Source organism: Amblyomma mixtum, chromosome 7, assembly GCF_055824585.1.
Source record: "Amblyomma mixtum isolate Tamu chromosome 7, ASM5582458v1, whole genome shotgun sequence".
Lineage (NCBI taxonomy): Eukaryota > Metazoa > Arthropoda > Arachnida > Ixodida > Ixodidae > Amblyomma > Amblyomma mixtum.
Genome location: NC_143018.1, coordinates 57,301,707 through 57,329,261, shown reverse-complemented (window position 1 = coordinate 57,329,261; position 27,555 = coordinate 57,301,707). Strand labels below are relative to the sequence as shown.

Below are 27,555 nucleotides of genomic sequence, written 5' to 3'. Positions count from 1 at the left end.
GCTGCTGCCAGAATAGCAAATAAATGGCTTACGATGGGGGTAAGGGCCCAACCGTCCAGGTAAACTCGATGAAGTCAGAGTCTCTGTGGAGAGTGATCACTTGGGTGACGAAGTTATTGAAAATCTGATGAACCTCTTGAACCAAGGGGCCCTGCATGACAAAAAAATGTGGTGGCTTGGTCATTTCTCCACTGTATTACGGGAATAAACAAATGTGCTCCTGTCGTTCTGCATGGGGCCTTATTGTGACAGAAACCTTCCAATACATGAGCTGCGTAAGGAAAAACTGGCCCTCGTTCTATGTTTTGGTTTTGTAGCGCTGTTTGAAAAATTACGAAAAATAAAATGCTGGGGTATATCCAGAACGATGGAGCGTAAGTGTGCCAAAACAAGGTTTCTTGGACTAAGTAATGTAATTTTCGGTTGCGGCATAAAACTTAAAAAATCACTTCCTGGGTACACTCGAACGCCCAATGAAAGGTAGCTTGTCCAAGCAGTCTAACTCATTCCAAACCCTGTGCCATTTCTTCACAACTTTATTCCGCCTATATTTCTGACCTCTAGATATAATTTGTGGCAGTATACTGTCATCTCTTCAACTGTCCATTTTTTCCTCAATGAGATCTGAACATTGGAACTACGCCGGTGTAGACCCGCAGTAAATGGCACCGCCATTGCATGTTATAATAGATAAATCTTAGTTATCTTGCTAGTTGAACTGATTATACTGAAGAGGATCATACTATGGGCGTCCTGGAGCACCATGTATGACGCTGTGGTCCAGAATGCCTGCTCCATGTCGGCTTTGAAGTGAGTGTTTTCGTGGGAGGTTAGGTGAAGCGCGGTGCATTTCAGCGTGAAAGCGTTAAACACGCCGTTATGCAGAAAATCCGGCGTAGGTGCTGTGAGCGAAAAATCACGTGCATGGCTTTGGCAGGTGAGCCACCTAGGTCATGTAACTTTGCGGCGTCATCACAGCCTCACCACCTACCAGACAGTGAGCAAACGCAGGTGGCAGTTTGATTATTGGTTGCTCGGGAATAGCTGCCTGGGCATACTTCAATGAATGCTGGATGCGCGGCGCCCTCCCACCTCAGTGGAAAGACGCCAAAGTAGTCTTTATTCCCAAATCCGGCAACCCCCCTCTCCCCGTTAACCTTCGTCCCATCTCCCTTACTTCGTGCGTGGACAAGCTCATGGAGCATGTTCTCCACACCCGGATCAGCCGATATCTGGAGAACAACAACCTCATGCCTTCGTGCATGTTTGGTTTCCGCCCAGGCTTATTCACCCAGGACGTCTTTCTACAACTCCAACACCACATCCTTGACTCCCCCGCGGGCGACACCAAGGCTATCCTCGGTGTCGACCTGACAAAAGCTTTCGACAGCGTTACCCACGCAGCCGTCCTAGAAGGCCTTCACGCCCTAGGCGTAGGTCCGCGGATGTGCAATTACGTCCGCGACTTCCTCTCCAAACGCACAGCCACACTCACCTTGGGCGATCACCAGCTCCCCGGTGTCTCGCTGGGAGCACGGAGAACGCCTCACGGTGCTGTGCTGTCTCCTATTCTCTTCAACATAGCCCTTCTCAAACTCCCTCACCAACTCGCCCAAGTTCCCGACATACATTTCAGCTTCTATGCTGACAACATCACTGTCTGGGCCAATCGAGGCAGTGATGGCGACATAGAACACAACCTACAATTGGCCCTCAACATCACCGACTCGTACGTTCACGCGCGCGGCCTAGCCTGCTCCCCTTCCAAATCGGAACTCTTCCTTTACCGCCCCAGGCCGCACGACCCCGCCAACTCTCCCATATCACTTAAACTAGGGAATCATCCCATTCCCCATCGTCTCAAAGATTCGCATCCTGGGCCTTGTCCTTCACTCCCACGGCGCGCACAGCGACACCATCCAAGCTCTCAAGACCCAAACTCAGCAAGTCACCCGTCTTATCAGACGCGTGGCGAATCGGCGCGCAGGTCTGCGAGAGCGGAACACTCTACGCCTCACCCAAGCCTACATCACGAGCCTCACGGCGTACTCATTCCCCTACCTCCTCCTAAAGCAGAAGGAGAGAGACCGCATCAACGCGCTCCTCAGGAGCTGCACGAAGGTCGCCCTCCGCCTACCCCCCAGCACCTCTACTACACCTCGCGACCCACAACACATTTGAGGAGCTGGCAGAAGCCACTATAACAGCACAGTTCACTCGCCTGTCGGGTACCGCGGCAGGCCGCACTCTGCTGTGTCAGCTAGGCATCGCCCCGATCATCCATCCTACCGAGGAGGCCCCCTACCTCCAGACCTACGCTCCCATCTCATCATCCATCCCATCCCTAAGAACATGCACCCGGAGCACGACAGAGAACGCAGGGCAGCCCGCGCCAAAGCCCTGCACAAGCTTTACGGCGACAGTTCCGAGGTAGCCTATGTGGACGTCGCAGCGTACCCGTCGGGCTCTCGCATGGTCCTCGCCGTCGCTAACAATCAGGCCCGATTACTCGCATCAGGCTCCATCACCACAGACTCATCAGAAATTGCAGAGGAAGCAGCCATTGCGCTCGCTCTCATCTCCACCTCTGCCACCAAAATTCTCTCCGACTTAGAATCCTCCCTGTCCACTTTCGCTAAAGGCTTGATATCCCGCTCCGCGGCTCGGCTTCTACGCTTCTGGCACCCCACCCGCCCTATAACCCTTATCTGGACCCCCGCACACGCAGGCCTCCCGGGTAACGAGGAGGTCCACTCTCTCGCCCGAGGTCTCACTTTCCGGGCTGGAGTTGGACCCCCTCCGTCACCCCAGGAGTGTCTGCTTACCTTCAGAGATATCCTTACCCACTACTGAGATACCCGGCGCGTTTACGCACCACCGGCTCCCTCTCTAACCCTAACCGAGGCCTCCCACTGGCGCCGACTCCAGACCCGTACTGCTCGTTAACCTATTCTTCTTCATGCCCGCTACCCCGATCAGTTCCTTTCCTCCTGTAAGCTCTGCGGAAAACCGGGAGACTTTATTCATATCCTTCGCACATGCCCCACCTTCCCACACCCTCCATCCCCAACCACGGCGGAGTCATACTGGGAGACTCTCCTGGCCAGCTCCGCTGCTGCTGAACAGCGCCGGATAATTACCGACGCCTTGAAGCGGATAGCCCTCCAAGGACTGTCCTTTGCCCTTTAAGGACAACCCCATAAGGGTTGCCTCGTGCCACGTAAGGGAAGGCAGGGTTTGCGTCCTCTGCATTGCTTGGCAATAAATGTTTCAACCATCAACACCACACAAGGCCCACGGCTGGGAGCACCTGCAATCGCAAGGCAGTGGCGAATCGCTTAACCACTGCGCCAGGAGGGGTTTGAGGACTTCCAGGGATCTATGAATGTAAATTAGAGCATGTACCTCTGCACGACACGGGACACTCGCGTTAAAACACGTAAGGCCACGTGGTGTACAGGCCATGTTTTGGCAACACGCAGTCCCGTGCGGGATAATGGTGATGAGAAGTTTACATGAATGAGCATCGCCCTCGCCCATTTTACAAACGGCTAGAGAGAGGCTGGCGCATCACGCACCTTGATGACGCGGTAGGAGACGAGTTCTCCCAGGTCCTCCGCGTCGTGGTGCGCGCTGAAGACGTAGTGGCCCGGGAGAGGAACGCTGAAGTCGTCTCTCTTCTGGCCGTACGCGGCGAACGTCTGCCGTAGAGAAACCGGGCCGAAGGCGGCGCTCTCGCTCCCCGGCAACGCCACGCGGGTCACCAGTCCGGACGATGGGTCGAGCTCGACGATGTACCTCTGCACAAGAAGAGCGAGACGTAGCTTTTCTCGGTCGACAACTTTCGCTATGCGGTGTCCTGCTTCCCCCGGCAATCATTCATGCCCCTGGCATCCGAAACTAGCGCCATCTCTCGGCTGTCATTAGCACTGGTCAGTAGCAAACACTGTGCAACTCAGCGGCAGTATTTCAGCTATGATTGAGAGAAAAACGGTGGTGAAATGAAGCGCGAAGATGTTTATACCAATGGCCTCCTCTTCCTACCTATAAAATGCTTCCGGCTCTGGTACAGACTGCTTCTGACGCCTATAGGAGATGGGGGAGGAGGAGGTAAACTTTATTAAAGATGAGGTCTTAAGCCTGTTTCACATGCAAGCGAAAATGCTAGCCAATTCTGTCGCCGTGGCGGAAAAACCTGTTTTGAGTCGTCGCAGCGATCAGCAGCGAGGTTCCAACAAGTTGGAAATTTTCGCTGCGCCGCGCCGCTCAATCGGCCAGTCGCTTGCATCTGAACCAGCCTTTAAGGGCGGGTTGGGGTGATGTTCCCCTCCCCGCGGTGGGCTCCTCTTGTAGGCCGGACGCCAGGTGGCCGACCGACGATGTCGTTCGGCGACCTCTTCGGCCCACTCTGCGACTCGGAGTTCAACCTCCGGGTCCGAGCTGAGCAGCGCGGCCTCCCACTGAGATTGGGTAGAGAGCTGCAGACTGTGCGATGGCTTGTCTTTATTGCATGAGTATAGGATGCGCGGTGTGTCTGCCTTTTGGTGTCCATGGGTGGGATGTATTTCAAAGATTCAAAATTCTCGCGGTAATTTTTGGTGTTCAGCGCCCCGGAGTACATGGTGACAGCCGCGCAAACTAGGAATGTTTGTCTAGATTTCTGGGCTTGTCCGATTAGCAACCTATTGGCAGTCAAAGTGACACCCCTAGCGCAATCTGAAGTTGTCCTGTATAAACGGGATACAATGTTCTAATAACAAAGAGGCTACTTGAACTGAAAAGGCAGCTTTTATAAGCAAGAAAAGGAGAAATAACGAAATGCAGCTATCACCTCTATACGCTGTTTTGAAAATGTGTCTGCAATGAAGATAAATACTCCTTTGTCGATCTCTGAGTCAATACCACATCACCATTAATTTTGAGGCCATGATCACGGAGTCCTTTTCATCGCTGACTTCTCGAGTTTGAATCGAGTTGGGGAGAAAATGGGTCATTTGCAACTGCGATTTTCTCAGCAATAATCCTTTTTTTTTTTCTGAAAAAGAAACGTAACACAGTCACAAAAAGGCAAGGAGCCGATTTACATTCAGAAAAAAAAAAAACTGTGTTAGCTGAGTTTGAGCGCAGCATTACATAATTGTCCCCCGTAGTTAACTTCGTCAGGTTGGGTTCGACGTCCTTGGTCTCCATAGCAAAACTCGAAAATGGCACTATCATGTCTGGCTTCTCGCCGCTCCAATTTCTCCGCTACTCCTTCAAGCCTATTGTTCTACTTAGATTCTGCATGGTCATCTGCATTAGTTCTGAACATGTATTATATTTATTTTATTGCATTTTCATTAGGAGCGTCGGCACAAGCGGAAACCGTGACTGTCAGCAGCCAGTGGCAGGTGGTAACTACATGCTCACCGTGCCAACCTACCCACAGAGCTACGAGCAAACTTATAGCATACTACCTCGGATATAACGCAACTTAGTATGCCGCGTTGGATATAATGACCATTCTTGTGTTAACCTCGGATATACTGAGCCTTAGCATACCTCCTCGGATACAACAAACTTTCGTGTGTCAACCTCAGATATAACGAACCTAACTATATCGCCTCAGATAAAACGAACTTTTGTGTCTGGATCTCGTATGTAGCGAACTTGTGTGTTGGTCCCCGGTTACAACAAGCCTATGTGTACCACTTCGGATATAGGGAATTTTAGTGTGTGAACTTCGGATATAACGATTATTTGGCTACTAACGCATTCAAACAATCCATCGAGGAGCGCCTAAGAGCTTTTTGCGCAGTGCAGCCTCGCATGAAGCTGTGGCAGGATCAGCTAAAATATGCACGAAAAAATAAAAACAATAAGTAGAACATTACGAGATAGTATGAAAGCCCAAGGACACGACAGTAAAAACATGGCAGTTATATATAACAATCAATTTTTTTTTCAATAGCAGGTCCCGAGTAGGGCCAAGGAGGGAGTTCCATATTCGTAATATCCTCACCAGATATTGCAAATTATTTTGCGGATCTCGACTTTGAGCGAAAAAATCTGCTACAAAAGCAGTAGTTTTCGTTCCCGAGAAGCTACCAATACAGCTCAGCAATAAACTAAAACCTGAGCTGAAGGAGACATTGCGGCAAAGTTGCAACAGACATTGCAGCATCATATATGAAACAAGAGGAGGAAGGTAGGTTTAAAAAATGGTGAGCAAAATTTACCAACTCGGTGCACCCTAAAAAAAATAAATGTACACTCGCTGTCAAAAGTAAATGGAAGGCGACTTTGTGAAAAAAATTTAATTTCTTTAAATCTAAAGCATAATGGTCCATGCTTGTTGGTGCACAGTGAAATTCTCAAAATCATAATTAGGCTGCACATATGTATTTAAGGATGCATGAATTGGGGAGCCAATGATTAAGTTTTTTTTGTGAATATTTCCTTCCATTTACTTTTGACGGCACCTATACATTGAAAAGTGGAGGCGTTGTGCGAGACCTCTTATGTAACGTAGTGTATGTAGTTGCATTGCTTGTTTTCTACTTATGGCAAAACAAGTATCCTAAATTACAAAGGGATTGGCAATAGTAATTACAGAAATTATAGTTAAAACGAATTTACACTTAACATGTCCTGACATTTCGTTTTGTTTTTCAATGTATGGCGTAAGTATGTACTGCGTTAACCTTGTTTTCTATGAAGTAGCCAGGCCTGTCCAGTTGTAGGAAGTTCTCCGGGGTAGGCGCAGTTTTCTTTGGAGCGTGCACCACCCGGTACAGGCTGAATCCGAGTGGGTCGACAAGTGCCCTGAACACCAGTGCTGCCGTGGCATTGAAGGCAGCGTTGTCGTCGGGTGGTTTTCTGTACAAAGGCAGCGGGACCAACTGCGGACGAAACGCGAATAGTCATCTTCAGGTCACATTATAGAAACAACTGACGTGTGTTTTAATAGAGTGAATGCGTTCAAATCTATGCGATTCATAAAGAATTAGACACCAAAATTTTGCTTGCATGTTTTCTTTGCTGTAATTATTTTTTAGACGTCGATCCCCGTGTGCTATTCCCTGGGACCACAAAATAATTTATAATTTCTTCTCTCATAATATTTCGGTTTCAGTTTCATCAACCTAACGGTGGCTGTGAAGTGAGAGGTAGGTTTTGGCCGCGTGATGCATGAAAAAACTACAACATTCAAACTTCACCGAGAAATTAAATTATATATATTATTCGGCGGTTGCAGGTGAATGAACCGTGGTTACCCAGCTGTACTAATGTCTTATTCATCATTACAGAAATGAAAAGATGCGAAAAAATTAGGTGCCTATACTCCTTTAACAAAACTTCTGTTTGGGCTAGATGGTGAATAGCTCTTTTTAAATGAATTTAAGCGCAATATAAAACGCATACAAGTAGAGGAAATACACAGATGAAATTGGGATGAAGTTAGCGCCTTTCCTGTGTGTTTCCTCTGCTTGTGTGTGTGTTGTTGTGCGCTTAAATTCATTAAAAAAATACTCCTTTAAACTTTGGAAAACTATATTATGCTGAGACTGTTTACATGCCTCTGAATATGCTGGTAATCTTGTTCATCATCCTAATTATTCACACAGGAGAATCATGTATTGGTAAGATGGTCAACACTATTGTTGCAGTCGCTATGTGCACTGTTGCACGAACCTGTTCTTAACGGCGAGGATAATACGGAGATGATAATAACGGAGATGATAATATTAGAAGTCAGAAGCTAGCTAGAAAACTTGTCGAAATGTGAATTACAAGCTTGCGGATATGCCGCGGCGACTATTTCATCACGTACTATCGGGGGCAAAATTAACAGACACCCTCTTCCCCCCCCCCCCCCCCCCCCAAGTTCGACCTTGCCACTCTGCGTGAGGGCACCACCTGAAAAAACACTTATGGCGTCGAAACAGGTCCATTGCGCCGGTCTCGACACCAGAAGTATTTTGTCAGGCGGCGCCCACACGCAGAGTGGCATGAATCGGAACTTGGAGGGTGGGGGTCGGCTACTTTTGCCTCTGATGGTATATTCTCCTATGTAGTTCGTGCAAGTGCAGCTTGCTTTGTTTTCTTACATTACAAAATAATGCAGAAGATTAGAATTCTTGCCTGTGTGTCGACGGTGGTGTCCTCTGCTGCCGTTACAGCGAAGCCAGTTGTCGCGTTTGCGATGACAGGAATCCGGATGTACACGGATACGGCGACACTTGTCGGGTTGTATACGATGACTATAAACTGCGAGCCACGCAGCAGACCGTGAACACAGTGGACTACACAACAAATAGAGCTCAAAGGAAACAGAAAATATGCTTTGTTCTACGAAAGCTTATGTAAAACAACTTCCGCAGTAAATAAATTAAGTCGTCCCGAGTCTCGTGCGGGGAAAAAAGAACCTAAAATTTTTATCATGATAGTTGACAATTTTAGATTATAGAGTTTGAAAATTATCACACAAGGATGTTTAAGCTAGGTGTGTCCACCAACCACACACAAATATGTTTTCAGTAATCACAGCCTTTTCATTATGCTCTCTCCTGTGAACCGAAATTGCACACGCAGTAGTATTTGGCTTTTTAGAATCAAGCTTATCTTATTGCTTTCATTATGATATATGGAACATGTGACACACGGAGTACTGATACCTTTTTAGTTCATAGATTCTGTACTAACTTTAAATTACGAACACTAGGGTGCACTTTACTATCTGCTCATAATAAATACAAAACATGTCATTTAATATTTTAGTTAATGAACAGACATATGCAATCCTTTTTCGCTTGCGTCGTATCTTCTATTTCGGCATTGATCCTATCTCCTATAGTAGGATACAACTTAAAAAAACAGCAGTTGCTAACACTGGGCTGCGGTTCGCGGCGTCTTGTATTACTTCGCTGCCCAATCGCAACTGTAAACAAAATCAGCTTTTTAATGTTTGACTATATCAGACAATCCATGTATAAGAATTCTAGAGCTCATAATTTTTTTTGTTGTGATAAAACTTCTTGTTTACGTAACAAAAAACGTTTAAGCAGCGGACTATGTTTTTGTCGTGGAGGAATTCTGTGCGCGGAGGCTGAATGTGGGCGGAGCTTCACTGCAGACTTAAGTTGTATCCGACTATAGATCAGAAATTAATTTCAGTGCTCGCATGAGCGTTCGCTACTAAGACATACTGCATCGCCTCGAGAAGTTTTTAGTGTTTTGTAAAGCCTGCAGCTGGTTGTGCAGCGTTTCACTATCCAAGCTCCCATCTACTTGGTATGGTACTACACATCCATTTTTTTTGCTCAAACCCTCTAACGAACACGTTCTTTTTTCGAAAATCGTCCCGAAATGGTTACCAAAATGATCATTTGGTACCCGTGCTGCCGTCTCTCGCAAAACGAGAAAAAAATGCTAATGATCCCGAAATGGTTACCAAAATGATCATTTAGTACCCGTGCTGCCGTCTGTCCCAAAACGAAAAAAGAAATGCTAATGGTTCCAAAATGGTTACCAAAATGATCGTTTAGTACCCGTGCTGCCGTCTCTCGCAAAACGAAAAAAAATGCTAATGGTCCCGAAATGGTTACCAAAATGATCATTTTGTACCCGTGCTGTCGACTGTCGCAAAACGAAAAAAAAAATGCTAACGGTCCCGAAATGGTTACCAAAATGATCATTTAGTACCCGTGCTGCCTGCCGTCTGTCGCAAAACGAACAAAGAAATGCTAATGGTTCCAAAATGGTTACCAAAATGATCGTTTAGTACCCGTGCTGCCGTCTGTCGCAAAACGAAAAAAAAAATGCTAATGGTCCCGAAATGGTTACCAAAATGATCATTTAGTACCCGTGCTGCCGTCTGTCGCAAAACGAAAAAAAAATGCTAATGGTCCCGAAATGGTTACCAAAATGATCATTTAGTACCCGTGCTGCCGTCTGTCGCAAAACGAAAAAAAAAATGCTAATGGTTCCAAAATGGTTACCAAAATGATCCTTTAGTACCCGTGCTGCCGTCTGTCGCAAAAAAAAAAATGCTAATGGTTCCAAAATGGTTACCAAAATGATCATTTAGTACCCGTGCTGCCGTCTGTCGCAAAACGAAACAAAAATGCTAATGGTCCCAAAATGGTTACCAAAATGATCCTTTAGTACCCGTGCTGCCGTCTGTCGCAAAACACAAAAAAAAATGCTTTGAACGCTCCCTACTCACCTTAAACCGGACATAGAGTGACAGAAAACATGACAAGCAGGACGTCATAAGGCATAAATGGTGGCTTATGACGAGCCAGGCTCGTCCAAGTGCGCTAGGGGCTTAAAAGTAGGGCTGCGCCGTCACCTCAGAGTGGGTCTCGCTGTACGGACAGTAGCTTTCGTTGAGGCGGTGACAGAAGGTCAGTGGCTGCGGCTGTAAGTTATTCGGGGTGCGCTCCGATGGATCGGGGTCCACGGTCAGGTGAGACACGGCTGACTTGATCACCTCCTGCGACCGTCGTCTTGAATTAGAAAGTACGACGCTGGCGGCCAGTGCCTTCGCAACATGGTCGAACTGGGCTCAGAGCGCTCCACTTAACATGCCGGCCATCGTTAAGCAACTTTATGCATGCGTTAGCACAATAAGGATCTAATAAGTGAAAACAACGACCGCCGTCTTTCAGTGGGCAGTGGCATACGGCCACCGGCCCACCGCACAACGAACGAGCCTAGCATACTAATTCGGAGTATGCCACCTCGGATATAATGACATTTCGTGCGTTAACCTCGAATATAATGAACCCCAGTATGTCACACCGGATATAGCGAATTTTTATGTATCGACATGGGATGTAACGAACTGAGTGTCTGTTGAACTGGGATGTAAAGAACCTAAGTTTACCTCGGATGTAACAAACTTACGCCTGTCAGCCTCGGACACACAGAACGTTTGGCTTCAAACTATGTACCGAGGATCGCCTTGAGTTTTTTTGGTCTGATGACCAGCTGGCTGGGACAGCCATGAAAATATTTTATACCTCGTAGCATTGAAGGTTCTGCATGAGACACATTTCGATTCCGAGTTTAAGCAATAAGTAGCATGGTGATAAGTACAGCATAGAAGGCAAGGTGCCTCATGAGCCTTGCTTCAGCCACTCTGCAGATGGTTTCTTTGTCGAGGCAACAGAAGCTGCCTGCTGGTGCTTAATACTCTTTTACTTCTTTTATGTTGCTCTTGCTCTAGGTCATTCATTCATGTCCGGGCCCTCATTCCACCTCTTGTCGTCATCAGCATTCACTCCACCATTGTGTATGTATATACGCTCTACCAACTGCCCTTTTGCTATGTATTTAAACATGTCCACAGCGAGAAGGTGCGCTGGAAAATCCAGTGAAAATGTTTCTTCAATTTAAAGCCAGCTTCAATTTAATTCTTTAGCGCAACGCTTCCAAGAACGGAAATAGAAACCATTCTTAAAAGTTGAGACTTTAGCGTTGGGCTCATGTGGACAAGGTTCACTTTCACTCTTTCAAGTTCAGGACAGTTAACCGTGGTCAATGGGAGCACCGAAAATGTCAGTTCACACAAACATTAGAGCTCCTTCATGCTCACCTGTGACGGTATGAAATTTCAGCTTAGTTTGAAGTGAGCGTGAGTGAGTTATGTCGTAAATGTGCCCGCCCACTTATCTTCAAATAATATACACACTTTTCTTATTCGTGCACTCGTATTCGTGCACATTTAACAGAAGTAATTGACATGGCATGAAATTTTATTTTCCACCTATAATTTCTCCAATTATATATTTTATATATCTAGCGCAATGTCTCAGTGTTCTCACTGCGTGTTTCAATGCTATCTTTGTGTAGTGCCGGGTGCTTTATACAAGTGTTATTTTTTTATTTCAATGTTGATTGGTTGTTAATACCACTTTGCATAAGTTCGTCGTTTTGAATTTGTCTTTTTGCATTCTGTGTACTTGGACCCGAACTAGCCGTTGCCAATGGTTTCAAAAAAGCATTTTCGCATTCTGTGCACTACAAATGTGAAATAAATTGAATTGAATTGAAGGTTATACACGCTATACACAAGACACCTCGATAAAGCGTAGTTGTTAATTTCTTTGTACGTTGCTCCACATACAGCATTGCACTGATCACTCTGTGCTGTAGTACACTATACTTGTGCACAGTGGAATGCTACCTCGGAAGCGAGATGCGTGTTCTCAGAAACAAATGTACACTGTAGTGCACACCCTATAGCGACCCAGTCGCCTGAAATTGTTACCAGCGGATGGAGCATGGGCCTCCACTCGTACCGTCCCATATTTCCACGCGTCTCGGGCGGCAGACTTAAGGCTGGCGTGGAAAACAATGTAATAAGGCCGTGGGCTGGCGGCTTTGCACAAGCAACCAGAGTAAGCAGACATTACAAAGGTTTGAGGAAATTTTTCAGGCGAATTGGAGGCGTGACTTCGCCGAAAATTCGTCCCTCGAAAATCTCATCCAATAAACTTCTGGTGCTGATTGGACAGGTGCAAACAATATGAAATGGTGCGAGCGTTAAGACCATTTTTTTATATCAAGCTTAAAAAGTATAATTATAGAGATGATCAGTTCATAACGGAACCGCTCACGAAAAAAACAAAAACGAATGTACAGCCCGCACCCATACATGAGAAGTGCTCGTCCCCATGCTGTTTGCACCTTTACGTAAACAACGCCATTGCACATGGCCCCCATGAATACGAGAATTTTTTCCTCAACTGTGAGAAAAGTAAACAGAGAAATAAACGAACAAATTTACAATTCAGCGCAGCGTCGCGTAAGCGGGGAGAAGAAAAGAGACCAACCTCGCAACCAGCGATGCCGTCCGAGAGCTGGGCTGCGTAGTCGGCGGCCACGGCGTTCACCGAGGTGCCCCTTGAAAGGAGCCGGAAGGCCGTCAGACGCACTCTTCATAGCGATGCTACCGAAACTTGCACAGATGACGCGCTTTCTGATCTTTTCTTTCACAGCACATTGACTCACAACATGTTGCCACCTGTTTTATCAGGCACCAGGTGCCTGGGGTTTTATTGGGGTTCAACGTCCCAAAGCGACTCAGGCTATGAGGGATGCCGTAGTGGAGGGCTCCGGAAATTTCGACCACCTGGGGTTCTTTAACGTGCACTGACATCGCACAGCACATGGGCCTCTAGAATTTCGCCTCCATCGAAATTCGGCCGCCGCGGCCGGGATCGAACCCGCGTCTTTCGGGTCAGCAGCCGAGCGCCATAACCACTGAGCCACCGCGGCGGGGCTGTTCGCGTTTCAGTATAGTGTGTTGGATTTGGAGGAGCAGGTCAGTCGTGAACTAGTTTGCACGAGTAAGCAGCTTTGAAAATTCGGCTCCAGAATTCCAGCAGTAGTTTCTACCGCAAGAGCGAGAAGCTGTGACGGAATATAAGGGGTGGACAGTTTCAACCAACTCTAATGATAATGATCGTGCGGTATCACTAGTCGACAATGACGAGGAAGGAGTCGAGAGCGCGATCGTGGGTGTGGTAGCAGCGAACAGAGGCGCCAACTTTTTTTGCCTATATACAGGGTCTGTTCTGAAAGTAGTAGGACTGGTTTTTTCCTGGGCGAACAGGTGGACGAGAAGTGGTCTGCGCGTGCAGGATCATTGAAGGGGGATGTTGGGAATGCTGGGGAAAATCGGCAGTCGGCTCTAGGCCGTTGAAGAGAGCAAGTCGCTTGTACTGTGAACCCATGTCGAAACGTCTCGTCACGTAGAATCATGGAGCGTTTACTGAATCTGCGATGCGCGATCAAATTTTGCACAAAGTTGAGGAAAACGGGCAAATAGACTCACGACATGATTAAGGAGGCCTACAGCGACACTGCCATGGGTAGATCAGGTGTTTTTTGAGAGGCACAAGCTGTTCCGAGAACGTAAGGAAAGAGTGGAAGACGACGACCGCTCCGGACGCCCTTCGACCAGCAAGACCAACGAAAATGTGTAGCGAGTGAAACATTTACTGAACAGTGATCGTAGGATGAGTATCAGAATGATTGCAGATTGCTTGAGCATTTCACAAACCCAAGTTTTTGAGATCCTGACAAAAAACTTAGCCACGAGGAAAGTGTGCGCGAAGTTAGTGCCGGGAGTGTTGTCAGAGGAGCAAAAGGCCAACCGGAAAGCGATCTGCCAGGATCTTCTTCATCGAGTGAATGAGGACCCCGATTTTTGCCCAGCACAAGGCGGGAACGCTGCCTCAGTCCCTCTACAGCCCCGACTTGGCTCCGCCAGACTTTTTTTTATTCCCGAGAATAAAATCGACGCTCAAGGAAAAAAATCACGGATCGGTAGAGGCGGGTCAACAGGCCGTGACGAGGGAGCAAAACAGCATTTCGGTCCAGGCGTTCTTGAAGGCGTACGAAAACTGGAAAACTCATTGGCAGCAGCGTGTAGGTGCGGAAGGGTGCCGCTTTGAAAAATTCTAATCGTTTGTACTATTCTCATGAACAAATTATATTAAAAAAAAACGAGTCCTACTACTTTTAGAACAGACCCTGTATATTGTATATTCGCAAAAAACGTGATAACAACTATAGTACATGGAGCAACACTTTGGAAGTTGACTTACCGTGCCAGCCTAGTATCTCCAACATGTTATAACTTTATAACAAAATTGTATCCGAACAATTTTTATGAAGTGAAAGCGCGGTTTTTGAAATGAAATGAAAGCTCAAGAAAAATCACTTTTAGGAAACCATACAAGCCTTAATTGCAAAATATCTAGAATGGAAGCCCTGAAAACTGAGCTTTTGCGTGAAATACCGAAAATGAGATTGACGTGGCCTGAAGTGAGGCCGCTGAGATCATGGAAGAGAAACAATGAAGGTGCATATGGACGAACGCAGTGCATAATCAAAGCGCACTTGTTCTAACGCGTTCCCCCTTGTCGCAAAAATCTGTCGGTCTCAAGCCTTGGTTGGCTGGTGCCAAAGTGGAGATAGAGGGAAGACGGAGAGAGAGTGGGAGGCAGCGGGTGGTGTGTGAGGAAGAGTGGAGAGGGTACGTCGCATCATACTGTGATTGAGGGACTGGTTCGCGGGGGTGTAGTGGGGTTACAGCGTGTCACATGGTGATTGAGGGTCTGGATCACGTCACCCGCTCGCACGGTCTGAACCTTTCAGCGGCAGCGGCGAAGCACTGATGCTTAGCATACTCTGCCGCAACAGTCGCATTGAACGTCTATACTTTTTTTTCTGACATAAACACTGTGAGGCGCATAAGCAAGGCGGCGAGAACGGATAAATTGTTTAGGTCAGGATAAATGAAGGAGTTTAGTAAACTAATAGAGTGGTTCAGATTGATCATAACTGTATTACTCGTTGAGGTGCAAAGATAAGGTGGTTTAACCAGTGAACTTTTTATACACTTCTAACGGGACATAATGGCACGTTCGAAGAAAAAAAAATCGGCTCTGCGGATGTAGCATGTGCCAAAAGTAACCAGACAACGGGGTCTGTTTCTTAGCCATGTGATGGACCACAGTTATGGCACCCGTTAAACTCTAAATCTGCGTAAGGTAAGGGGAGCCCTTGTAATCACCTTTAGAGATATTTTGTTCTTTAATGGCGTCGTAAAAGCTTCATTGTAAGGCTGAGAGGCAAACCCTGTTGCCTCGTTAATTTTGCCAAAAAGGGTACGTTAATTAGAACTGCTTTATTTTGACATACCCAAGCAGGGCGGTCTCGGAGAAATTAGAGAGTTTTAGTATTGCGGACTTTGCGTAATTGCGTGCATAGCGGAATAGCGTGTCCAGAGTGCGCATGCGCAGAACGCTAACGAGGAAATAGCGTTAGCGTACGAACGCAGTTTTGAGAAGTTAGCGTTGCGGCAATTGCGGATTTTGCGCCCTTAGCGTGAAAACATGGCGGTGTCCTTCCAAGCGAGGGCCGCCCGCTTCAGCTGATTCAGCATTCCTTGCGATTCCGGTCGGCATATTTATCGGCAACTACTGGTGATTTTGCTTTTCGCTATGACTTACCTTGCTTCGAAGATAAACTTTAAGCTGCAATTCAGCCCAGTTTTTGAGATACGCTCTCGATTCTGGAGCGTGCAAGCCTAATGGGACCTCCAGCTACACTGCTACCGTCTGCAACTACTCGAAACGCAGCCGAGACGGCAGGAACGTCCAGAATGAAATAAAAATAGATTTGGAGCTTTTTGGCAGTGTTTTATAGACTTAAATGATGTAAAGCGAGTTTAATATAAACTTACAAAAGTTTTTTGAACATTAGACGTGATGAACATTGCCTTGACTAGATGGCGCAACTGTTTTACGTTTTTTTTCTTTATATTTTAATTTCGAAGTCATTTTGCAGACGAAAATATGAGCTGCCGTAATAATTCGTTGAAAAAACCTGGAAAATTATTCTTTGGCAAGTTAGCGGCAGTGTCGACCATTTTAGAAGGACCGTTCGCGTCCATGCCAAGCAGATGGCGTTTAACGTTTTCAAAACGCTATACTAAAACTGCCTGTGGGGATAGGTTGCTTGCGGCACGCTAACGTAATTTCCCTTAGGTCCGCTATCATGCTAACGCTATACTAAAACTCTCTGTTGTTTAGATTCGTTAATTTTAGAATTTTCATAACAACGATAGCGATTTTCACTATCGCTTTGGCTGCGTTTCGGCTGTTTTTCGAGACGCGGTAGTTTTGGATCTTACGTGATGGCGTCGTGGTGCTGCAGTAGCGCTACCGCTTCCTCTGAAAGTACAGAAAAAAAAGTGGCACTATCATGTACTCAGTGAGCAGACTTGAGGTATTCGGCAGTGATAGGATTTATAAAGAAGAGAACATTCCTCTTTCTCAGGCATTTGTGCTTTGATTCGATTTGGGCCGTAACGAGTGACTCGACGAAGAACGTAGTGTCGTCCTCTCATGCGTTTAGCACTGTACATACAACAGTGCCCATGGATTACCAGCTGGTCTATACCCGCACCGGTGGCCGCGCGGAATTTATGCACCGATAAGATACTGCTTCATGCAAGTAAAAAGCAGTCATAATCATTAATGGACTTTGACAAGCAGCACAATACGTGATGATCCAAATACCTACTCTTACAATCCCGTGTAATTAGAAAAGAAAGCGCACATTACACAGAAACATGTGCAGAAGTCATTGCATATAACTTCTACGTTAAACAAAAATGGGTTTCAATAATCGGAGCGGTCTCAACAGCTGGCTCATCACTCACGCAGGACTCGCACCTTGGTGACCTCTACACCGGGTCCGAGCACCGACAGCTGCTTGCAAGCCTGCGTAAGAGAGAGCGGTGATATTGGCGCTGCCCGAAGAAACCCGATAATGTGTTATTTACTATCGGGTCTTGGGCAAGCGGCATGTACACTGCACGAAAACAAGCGACACGAAACAAAGTTGAGATCTACTAAACTCTCTGGAAGAACGAAAAACTAAAATATGTCGCTTATGCTTTTGTTGCAAGCTGGGAAGAGTGGGGGGTTGACCTACAAGACTTTCAAGAGCGGTGAGCAGACGAACGGAAGCTAAGCTATGCAACTATGCAACTCTTTGCAACGCTATGAAACTCATCTCCAGGGGTGAGATGCTGAGCCCACTCAGTCACACCCTCGGTGCCACCTCGTCAGAGCTACGAAGGCAGAGAGTACACCTTAAGTACTGCCACGAATTCTGTGGCAGTAGTTTTTTGAGCACCCTTCGTGTCACTGAAATTTATGTGTTCTTTCCACAGCATTCTCATCGGTCCCCTTGCCATGCGTTTGCCTAGCTTCCATTTGCTTTTTGATTTTTTTGGTGCAGGTGGCACCTTCGTACTTGCCACGCCTCAAATCTGTGAAACCAAATCAGGTGCGCTTCGTGGTGTTAGAGACACCAATATACGCATCCTCGGACTGTTCGTTAAAGCATCCAAGTGTGGAGTACCCGGCAACGACTGCCGCGCTGGGTGTCCCGACTAATAAGTTGTTGGACTTCAGCACTGCAAACAGGAACTAGCGTGGAGACATCCGGAAGATGATGATTATTGTTTCTGCTATGACCGCGTGTTGAGTCGCGGGGCGCTACATCAGAATGCTTGCATATGAATAACACTTCCAGGTAAAAGGAAGGAAGATGGCAAATAAAAAAGAGGAAGAGACACATCTCGGATCACTGCTTTCCGCCGCCCTCAATATTTACAACGGGTTCCGGAACGCGCCGAAGGATGGCGCCATGGTCCCGCACGAGATAGGGTGCCTTGATGCGCAGCAAGAGACCCTTTTCCCGCGGGCGTGCGGATTACACACTAGGCGCGGCGCTTGCGCTTCCCATTCATGTTACAAGAACTGCGAGTGTGCCGCTCGGGCTGCCGGAGAGAGCGTAGGGTCTTATGCGCATGACGCTGGCAGCTGGCTACGCCCACCACAGGACTAGGAAGAGGCAGTTGCTGACGCATGCGCTGCTCCGGCGGCAGAGCAGTCCGTAGGAGTTCGGCGGCAGACTGAGTTTCACCGAATTTCATTTAGGTTCGGCTTGATTTTTTCCCGCCATTCTGGCGCCAAGATCACCCACGGCGTGCCGACAACTGAAGCTAAAAACATTTCGTGCTTAACTTCTACCCACTCAACTCCATCCTACAGATCTGCCACTCAACTGAGTATTTGAATACTTAGTGAGGGCAAAAGCTTCAACGGGAATCCAACGTCAGTTTCCAAGCGGAGGAGAGAGGGCGCAGGTGCACTGTGGGGACAAGGGGATGGGGATGCCGGCCGATCCTACGCAGGGTAAGCAACATCCTTTCCAAGCGTGAGAGCGCACTCGTTTCTTATGATTTTTAGAACGTACGTCCGTCCAACCCTTCTCCCTCTGCTCTTGAAGCGACAAGAGGCGTTGCACACCTGCCTAAGCACTCCAAACTTTATTGTTAATTTTGTTCTGTAGCTAGAGGCATGGTAAAACGGCGAGTTGAGCGTGTTGGTACATCTTGAGGGTGTGGTGTACAGGGTTCCCTTCACGTGCGGCAAGAACTATATAGGCCAGACGAGAAAATGCCTGAATTCCCGCCTGCGTGAACACAACACCTCTTTGAAAGGGGCCCCTTCCTCGAACCTAGCCTAGCACTACAAAGAATGTGGTAGTAACACCTCCGCGCCTGCTGCCCAACAATGTATTCCACTTTTTAACGACACAAAGATGTACAGTCACAAAGATAGATTAACCAGGGAAATTAGCGAAGCATTTAATATTCAGAAAAACCGCGACACATGCGTAAGCACCCCATCCGTCTTCGTTCATGACTGTGAGATATCGTTTCTTGAACATCATGGCTGATTGTGACATCTTATCAGTGTTGTTGGCGTCGATCATGCGTGCTCCTGGTTGTTTGTAGAGTATATTTTTTGTGTTCCGTGCAATAAACCTTCAGTTGCTAGTCAGCGTCTGTATCGTCGTCTTCTTTTCTCGTGTCTCTGTTCCTGCGCTGTTTTCCTCTAGAGGCATGGGTTTTACCCTTGTTCGCCCGGAAGTCATTGCAACTCCTCTTGAGGTAAACGAGAAAGTTTATGAACACTGCGAAGCTTGTGGCATAGAGATACCGTTCTGGGTGGTTGTCGTCGCAGTATACAGCGCCCAGCCCACAAAACAACGTTTGAACGAGCGGCGGAAGTTGCCATTCGGAAGATCCCACATTACACCAGCAAAGGATCGGAACTCATGACGGGAAATTTGAATAGAGATGCAATGAAGAATTCTACATTCATTGAAAATATTCGGTCTAAGTCGAGCTTCGTCCTTGCAAATCCGCATGTGGTAGTCACGACACAACGGGGCTTTCGATGGGATTTGGTATTTCACAATCAACTGGGAAACGAGGAGGTCGAGTGCATCAGTTGCCATTTCACTGACCACCAGGCCATAGTTGCAGCCCTCAGCCCCAAGTCACCGTCAAATCGCCCGGTTGACGCCACCGTATGCAATTAATTCTACAACTTGTGTGCCGCCAGGTGATTTAGATAGTGGCTTATAAAATTTGCCAAAATTGACAGTGCAAAACGATAATTATTACAAAAACTCAATCGAAAAATTCAAATGATGGGTGTGAGCGAAAACATCTCCTTACATGTCATCTTAAAGTACGCGCGGACGTACAGTGTATCAAAGTAAAAGAAGAATCCAATACTGATCACCGGTCGACATTGTCCAACCACCTCTAAACTGAGTGAAAATGATATTTTGGCTTTGCATACAAAAACCATATAAAACTGCAATAAACCATGGCGTTGATGTCGTTATTACATGAAAGAAGTAGAGCAAAAGCTTAGCGAAACCACTAAACTGATAAGGAGAATAACACCAGCCAAAAGAAGACGCACACAGGAAACTCGGAAGACGACACGTTGTTATTTTCATTAAAGATGCACTAAAGAGAAATCTGGAATCGTCTTTTTACTGCGGAAACTCGATCTACACTTTCAGATCGTTCTTAAAAACTTTGAATTATTGTCCTGTGCGGCCGATTTCCTTAATTTAAATCGGATGTTAAACGTCCCGGCTCCCGCCTTTTTTTGAACTCACCGCAGACGGTAGGAGGAGTCAATCAACCTTTCAGACAGTCCCGTGGTGGCTTGCCGCTCTGCCATTGGCGGAGTGATACGTAGCGATCGGCGAAAACAAAGAGTCCACACGTATTTTTATTTCAGTGGGCTCAATTTGCAGCTGTGTAGTCTCTGACTTGATCTATTTATTCACGAAAATCTAAAGAACAAAATAAAAACGAAAGCGGAGCCACCACGTGACTGTCTGAAAGGCACTCCACGCGTTAGTTGACTCCTCCTACCGTCAAGGGCGAGTTCAAAAAAAGGCGGGAGCCGGGCCATTCAATATAATTTAAATTAGGGAAATCGGCCGCACAGGACAATGATTCGAAGTTCCTAAGAATGATCGGAACGTGTAGATCGAGTTCCCGCGGTAAAAAGACGAGTTCACATTCCTCTTTAGTGCACCTTTAATGCAATGTACCAACAAGCCTAACAACGTGTTCTACTGGAAGCCGAAACCACACGGGGCAAACACGCTGCCCCGGTCAACTCATATGGAAATCAAATTTTACGACCAACAAAAGCCACCATCATGGCAAAAAATTTCATGCACCGATGACTGGCAAAGCAAACATCCCCTTGTCGGAAACGCTTTGCGCCGTCCAAAAGGCAAACCATTGGTTGCAGAGCGAAAGAAAGGAAGAGCAAAAGTAAAAGCCAAAACCTCCTGCTATCTCAGCTCCTCCGCCTCAGTTCGCATGTTCATACACCAGTTTGTAAGCTGTAAAAATCGCGGATAACATACAGAGCTTGTGATATGCCGTTTTAACTAACCATACGCGGCGACGTCAAGTGCTTTCCATCGCACATCTCTCAGGCTACACCTTACCACCACCCTCTTCCAGTCGGCGGTCACAATGTACGTAATGCATTCGACATTGTCATCGACATCTGGACTTTGAATCGCCGAGTGTTACCATAGATATTCCGTCTGTAACTCCAAATTTCTCAGTAAAAATTACAGTTTGCACTTAAGGTCCTTACGTGCGGTTAATGAGAAAGCATTTCCTGTGCTTTTTAGTACTACTTAACTACACCAAGTACTGATTAGTGTCAATTAAGTGTTAATTATATTTAATGAAATAATAATTAGCCGATATAAACTTTCCAGCAATATTAATTTTCTATTAATTAATGACCATTAACTGTTAATCAGTGTTACCAGCTAGTACTTAGCGTCTACTAATAATCAGTGAGGTCTTGTTGACTATCATCTCTTTACTATCATATATTCGCTGCCCTCAACTACATTTGGCTATCTATTGGCTGATTCTGCGACGTCATGAAGTTCTGTGTCGCCACTTTTCGTGTCCACGTCGGATTCGTGGTTGGATGGGACTTCTAATGCCTTCGCATTGTTCAGTGCGTATTTTGTTACCTAAAAAACCGAAGCAAGGCGACGAAAAGACCAACACGTGAACTTACTGAGAGTAAGAAATAATATAGTTGTCCCTTAAAATGCACGTCTTAATAGGTCATCTTACCTGCTGGTATAGGCACAAGTAACATCCTGGTAATAACTGCGACAACCATCAATCCGCGTACCTGGAGGAATCCGTTGGAGTAGCGTGCCATCATCTTGACGCTCGGCCTGGTCGTATAGTAGCCGCTCCAAGTGTGGTTTTCTCTGTCCGAGTACGGCAGCAGATCATCCTCGAAGCGTGGCCAAGGTTGCGACGCTGTGGCGCGAAGGGCCTTGACCCGTAAACGCCACGACACCGTCCGAGGTAAGAGAGTAGTTGGAGAAAGAAAAAGAGGGAATAAGTTGATCCCTGAAGGACGCTTTTTAACACTACTTAAGCACACCAAGTGCTAAATTAGTGCGAATTAAGAGTTATGTTCTATGAAATATTAATTAGCCTACACAAACTTTCCAGGAGTGTTGATTTTCTATTAGTTAATAACGATTAACTATTAATCAGTGTTACCAGTTAGTACTTAGCGTCTACTAATTTTTATTGAGGTGTTGTTTATATATTACTTTAAAAATATTATATATATATTACTTATCATTATCATTTTTTTGTCCTATTACAATTATTACTTTTTTTTAATCCCTTTGCTACAAATCTCACAGAGTCCATCTCCTGCGTGCGTTATGCATTTCCCGTTTCTTTTTGGTCTCTGCTTTCTGTTGGCTTTTCGCTCCCCCGCGTTCTTTTCTTTCTATTTATTACTCAGTTTATTTTCCCAAGAAAAAAAATTGATCACAAAACTTTTTATGCACCCCTCTTCTTGGCCGATCACCCTGTGTGGGTATGCGCCATTTTACGAGGTGAACAACAGCAACAACAACGACGCTCTACAGGAAGAAGACAAATACAACGTCTTTATTTCAACACCGAGCTAGCTTTAGGAGTCTTGAAGTGGGTGATGATTCAGAGGTGATGCAGTGGTTGCTGTAGAGGGGCTGGCTGCGACTGGGGTTTGGACGGGTGAGCAGTCCCAGAAGGACACCAGTGTACACTTATACATACAAGATAACGTCACATGTGGACAAAAGATAAAGTACGGGGAATCTCTAAAGTGGGATTTTGTCGTGTTTCCTTTATGGGATGTAGGATTGAACGTGCGAAATCTGCACATGAGGATGGCTATGGGCCACTTTCGACCACCTGGGGTTCTTTAATGTTGTGGGGACGCGCTTTACTTGTTCCCTGTGGTTCGGTTCCCCGCAGTGCACCCGAACTTCATTTTCCCCCCTCTTCCTACTCCTCAAGACGTTTCCTCGAAATCATCTTGCATCGTTTTTGCATTGTACATAGTCATCTCACACACTGCTTAATTCACACAAAACAAGAGAAATTTAATGTGAACTATGTAAAAGGTTAGGTTAGGTTAGGATAATAGGGTTTAACGTCCCAAAGCGACTCAGGCTATGAGAGACGCCGTAGTGAAGAGCTCCGGAAATTTCGACCACCTGGGGTTCCTTAACGTGCGCTGACATCGCACAGAACACGGGCCTCTAGAATTTCGCCTCCATCGAAATTCAGCCGCCGCGGCCGGGATCTGGTAACCACAAATCACATATTGTATTGTACGAAACTCGAGAAACCACGGGAAAAGAATTTGCCACAATTTTTTAAAAAACACATCCCATTCAACCCTGGCTTACTTCAGAGAGAAAATTCGCTCGTCGAAATTTTCTGTGTACTTTCATTTTTGAACGCGACAAAGCTTCTGAACAAGTTACAGTATTTTGAAAATCTTTAAGTTCCTCCTCACCAAGCAGATATACTAAACCTTAAGTTTGGCGCATGATGGCTTTAGTTGCTAAGCACAGCACAACACAGCCTACGCCTCGACATCTCTTTGTTAGTGGCGGCGGGTGCCTATAACATATGGGGTTTAAATTGGGGAGATAAACACGTTCTAACCGCTTAAGCGCGGCTGACACAGTTCAAAACCGCGCGGACCCCACCCCGTGGTCGCGAGCGCTACCGAGCGCACGCCGACCACGGCGGGCCGTGCTCTGCGGGAACAAAGGAACGACACACTGGCTGACACAAACAAGGCATTTATTGCTGAAACAACAATAACGCCAGCTAGCAACAAAATACACTGAGGAATCGAGGATGTCCGACTCACCAGCACGGTTACGAGCGAACGTTCGCCCACGGTAGGGCAGAGGGAAAACTTCGAGGCCGGACGGGACAGGTTTGGCGGGAGCAAGTTCCGACCAAGAGGCGCCCGTCGACGAAGAGCGAAGCCGCGAGCGAAACGTCCGCTTGCTTCCCGGTCCCAGGGAGAAGAGAGCCAGCTATCCCTCGCGCGCGCGCAGCAAAACGCCATCCGTGGCGCTGGTGTCGCTGCGACGCGAGCGCCCTCCCCTGTTAGTTAAAAGTAACCTAACCGAGAGGAGTGCTTTTCGGGGGAAGCTAACAACAGTGGGGTGTGCAATGCGGGAAAGCGAACGCAGGGGACGTAGGCGTCCCCACAAACATCACAGCTGGCAGCCAGAGACGAAAATTATTCGCCTATCATTGGATCAAAAGCGGGGATGACTGATTAAAAACAGGAAAAAAGAATCAGTAGGGCAAAGCATCGTTTCAAGTCAAGGGACCTAGATCACATATAACCACTGTGATCTCATTCTAATTGGCTATCAGGTGGCCCTGATAATTATCGCTTTATTATTATTGCTCAGCAGAGGATCACGTGATCGCAGAGGTGTCGCCTAATGACAACACCACAGTGGCCGCAGTCTAGTCGGGCAGCTGGTGAACGCACTAATGCTTCAATCTCACTGGTCAGGAAGCGTTCACGTGATTGCGGCGTGGTGACGTCACTGAGATTTTTATTATGACATTCTCTACTTACGTATGCCGTGAAATCCCACAAGTACATCCAATGCTAAAAACCTACCCCTGCCATAAAGAACTGACACTGTTTACGCCTCGTGCCACGCCAGCAGCTTTATACAACGGATTATCGCGTTCTCCTTTGTTGTCGATAGAGAACGCCGCTAGCCCTGCGGCAGCCACGCTACATACTACAGCGAGCTGTGACGTCACTATCACGTGGTGGTGCAACCAGCGAGCAAGGTGGCGACACCATGAACCTCCGGTGCGGCTGCTGCACGGTCATAGCAGTCGCTCCTGGAAACATACATTGTGGCAGTCACACTACATACTACAGCAAGCTGTGACGTCACTATTACGTGGTGGTGCCACCAGCGAGCAATGTGGCGACTTCACGAACCTCCGGTGCGGCTGCTGCGCGGTCATAGCAGTCGCCGCTCCTCGAAACATACATTGTGGGCGGCAGCCACGCTACATACTACAGCAAGCTGTGACGTCACTATCACGTGGTGGTACAACCAGAGAGCAATGTGGCGACTCCACAAACCTCCGGTGCGGCTGCTGCACGGTCATAACAGTCGCTCCCCGAAACATACATAGTGGGCAGGGGCCAGAGCGGTGCCTCAGGACATCGCACTAATAGATACCGCTGTGAAACTTCGAAGCCCCCACACCCACCTGCAGGTAACAGGCGGGCGTCGAGTAGACGATGTGCACGGGCTTATGGCTGCGACCCGTGGCGAGCGCGAGCAGCATGTACAGCGGCCAGCTGCCCATCCGGTTCGCTTTGTGCAGCAGGTCATCCACGTCTCCGTACTGGTCGACCGCCTTGACCCAGGTCAGGTCGTCGCCAAGCATCAAGGGAACCACACTGCCACCGTAAGCTTCCTCCTGCACGTTCGCCGCTGCCCATTATATGTAGTTCTGACGACACAAACGTGCATGACAGGGCAAAGTCCGGTGTTTGTGTCCAGAAGTCCCGTCTAAGATTCGTGGCTTATGGTACAGCGTGTTGTGTTTAACGTTTCAGGGCTGCACATCGGCTATGAGGAGCGTCATAGTGCAAGACTCCAGATTAATTTCGGTCGCCTGTAGTTCTTCAGCGTGCATAGAGATCGCACAACACACGGTTGTCTTTTTTAGTTCGTTACCGTAGGGTGCGGTCGCCGCGGCCGGGATTCTAACCCGCGTCCTCTTACATTGGTTTGTGCAACGGCGCAGGTTTTAATAAGTTACCACGGTCCAAAAGAGATTTTAGCTTTTCAGAACTCGGCATTGATCACCCCATATTGGTCATGGAGTTCAAAAGAGCATGCTGCCGGTATAGTTGGTGCGCATGTTGTCGAGAAGTCAGCGCGAAAACTGCGACTAGCGCTGGTGAATATTTTCTCCGTATTCTTGTGGCCCTCGTATAGTTTTCACGCTGCCGTTTTCACACATTAATGGTAATGGGTGTATGAATTGCAGTGTCATGCCATTTTTTACAGCGAGTAGCTGTTATAGAGATGTCACTCACGCACTCACTAGGCATTCGCTTTTAATCTTGGGCAGAAATCGGACAGCACCCAGAGTGCCATTAGGGCATTATAGAGGGCGACACAAAACTTCTTAAAACAGATCCCCGCTGTTGCGCCAAAAAAAACGCCTTCGGGTAACATGTTCCAGTCGTTAATGTTTAACGGAAAATCCAGTTATGATGATCTCTAGGTGTTTATGGTTTACGGAGTTTAACATTCGAAAGCGATTCAGGCTATGAGGGACGCCGTAGTGAAGGGCTCCGGAAATTTCAGCCGCCTCGGCTTCTTTAACGTGCGCTGACATCTCACAGTACACGGGCCTCTAGAATTTCGCCTCTATAGAAATGTGACCGCCGCGGCCGGGATCGAACCCGCGTCTTTCGGGTTAGCAGCCGAGCGCCATAACTACTGAGCCACCGCGTCGGAGATCATCTGAAATTTTACCCGAACGTGAGGAAGGTTAAGAGGAAAAGGGAAGCTGTAGACATCGCGTGTTGAGAACAAAGTGCAGATCACAGCGCTTACCAGATCCCGTGCGTGACCGAGCACGAAGGTCGGAGTAGTCAGCGGTACTGTCTGCAATGGAAAGCGACATGAAGCCGTAAGTACTCGGTGGTTAAAGACCTTGGATGTACGAAAGCAACACGGCAGACAACAAAGCATGCAGTACAGTATTCGTAGAAGGCTCCAGACATGTTTCCTTCAACATTCTAGAGCACCATGTTCAAGGTTTCCTTGCTGGGCAAAGCGGCACCTGCGAGGCCGTATGCACAGTTTGAAGAGAACGACGCGTCTAGCACAAGACTACCTTGGCATCAGAGACGATTAAGTCTTACTTATTACAAGCACGTAATGTCCGTAAAAATGGCCGCACATCGCAGTCGGAGCTTAGTCTGGAGCCGAGGACCAAGAACAATCCTGAGCGGCACGTCGTTAAACGTAAAAATGCAAAGCCAAAAGTAGTGCGTGGGGAAAATCCCGTTCACCGTCTCGTCCTTGAGGCACGACTCGTAGCACAGCGCGCGCGGGGTGGAGTAGGAACTCCAGGGGACCCACGTGAACAGTTCGTCGTTGTCTCCGCTGCGGTTCTGTTGACCTGCGTGGGTTGCGTCATAGGGCGCTCGAAATGCGCGCGCCGAAAGCACAATGTGCATG

At 47.2% G+C, this 27,555-nt stretch overlaps 1 protein-coding gene across 9 annotated transcripts in view; it reads right to left on the bottom strand.

Moving 5' to 3' along the window:
• The window catches only part of LOC149336151 (lysosomal alpha-mannosidase-like), a 66,559-nt gene that overhangs the window by 8,138 nt on the left and 30,866 nt on the right, over window positions 1–27,555 (bottom strand). For all 9 annotated transcript variants that reach the window (XR_016284153.1, XM_089552624.1, XM_089552623.1 and 6 more), the window contains 12 exons: window positions 27,387–27,496; window positions 26,926–26,976; window positions 25,562–25,774; window positions 22,128–22,277; window positions 17,225–17,285; window positions 16,694–16,733; window positions 12,822–12,891; window positions 10,334–10,477; window positions 8,125–8,250; window positions 6,684–6,881; window positions 3,579–3,800; window positions 33–151 (listed from right to left, as the gene is read on the bottom strand). Coding sequence is in view for 8 of the 9 variants with exons in the window: in XM_089552624.1 (XP_089408750.1) it covers window positions 33–151; window positions 3,579–3,800; window positions 6,684–6,881; window positions 8,125–8,250; window positions 10,334–10,477; window positions 12,822–12,891; window positions 16,694–16,733; window positions 17,225–17,285; window positions 22,128–22,277; window positions 25,562–25,774; window positions 26,926–26,976; window positions 27,387–27,496 (1,504 nt within the window). In the remaining variant the exon portion in view is untranslated. The remainder of the gene's footprint in view (window positions 1–32; window positions 152–3,578; window positions 3,801–6,683; window positions 6,882–8,124; window positions 8,251–10,333; window positions 10,478–12,821; window positions 12,892–16,693; window positions 16,734–17,224; window positions 17,286–22,127; window positions 22,278–25,561; window positions 25,775–26,925; window positions 26,977–27,386; window positions 27,497–27,555) is intronic.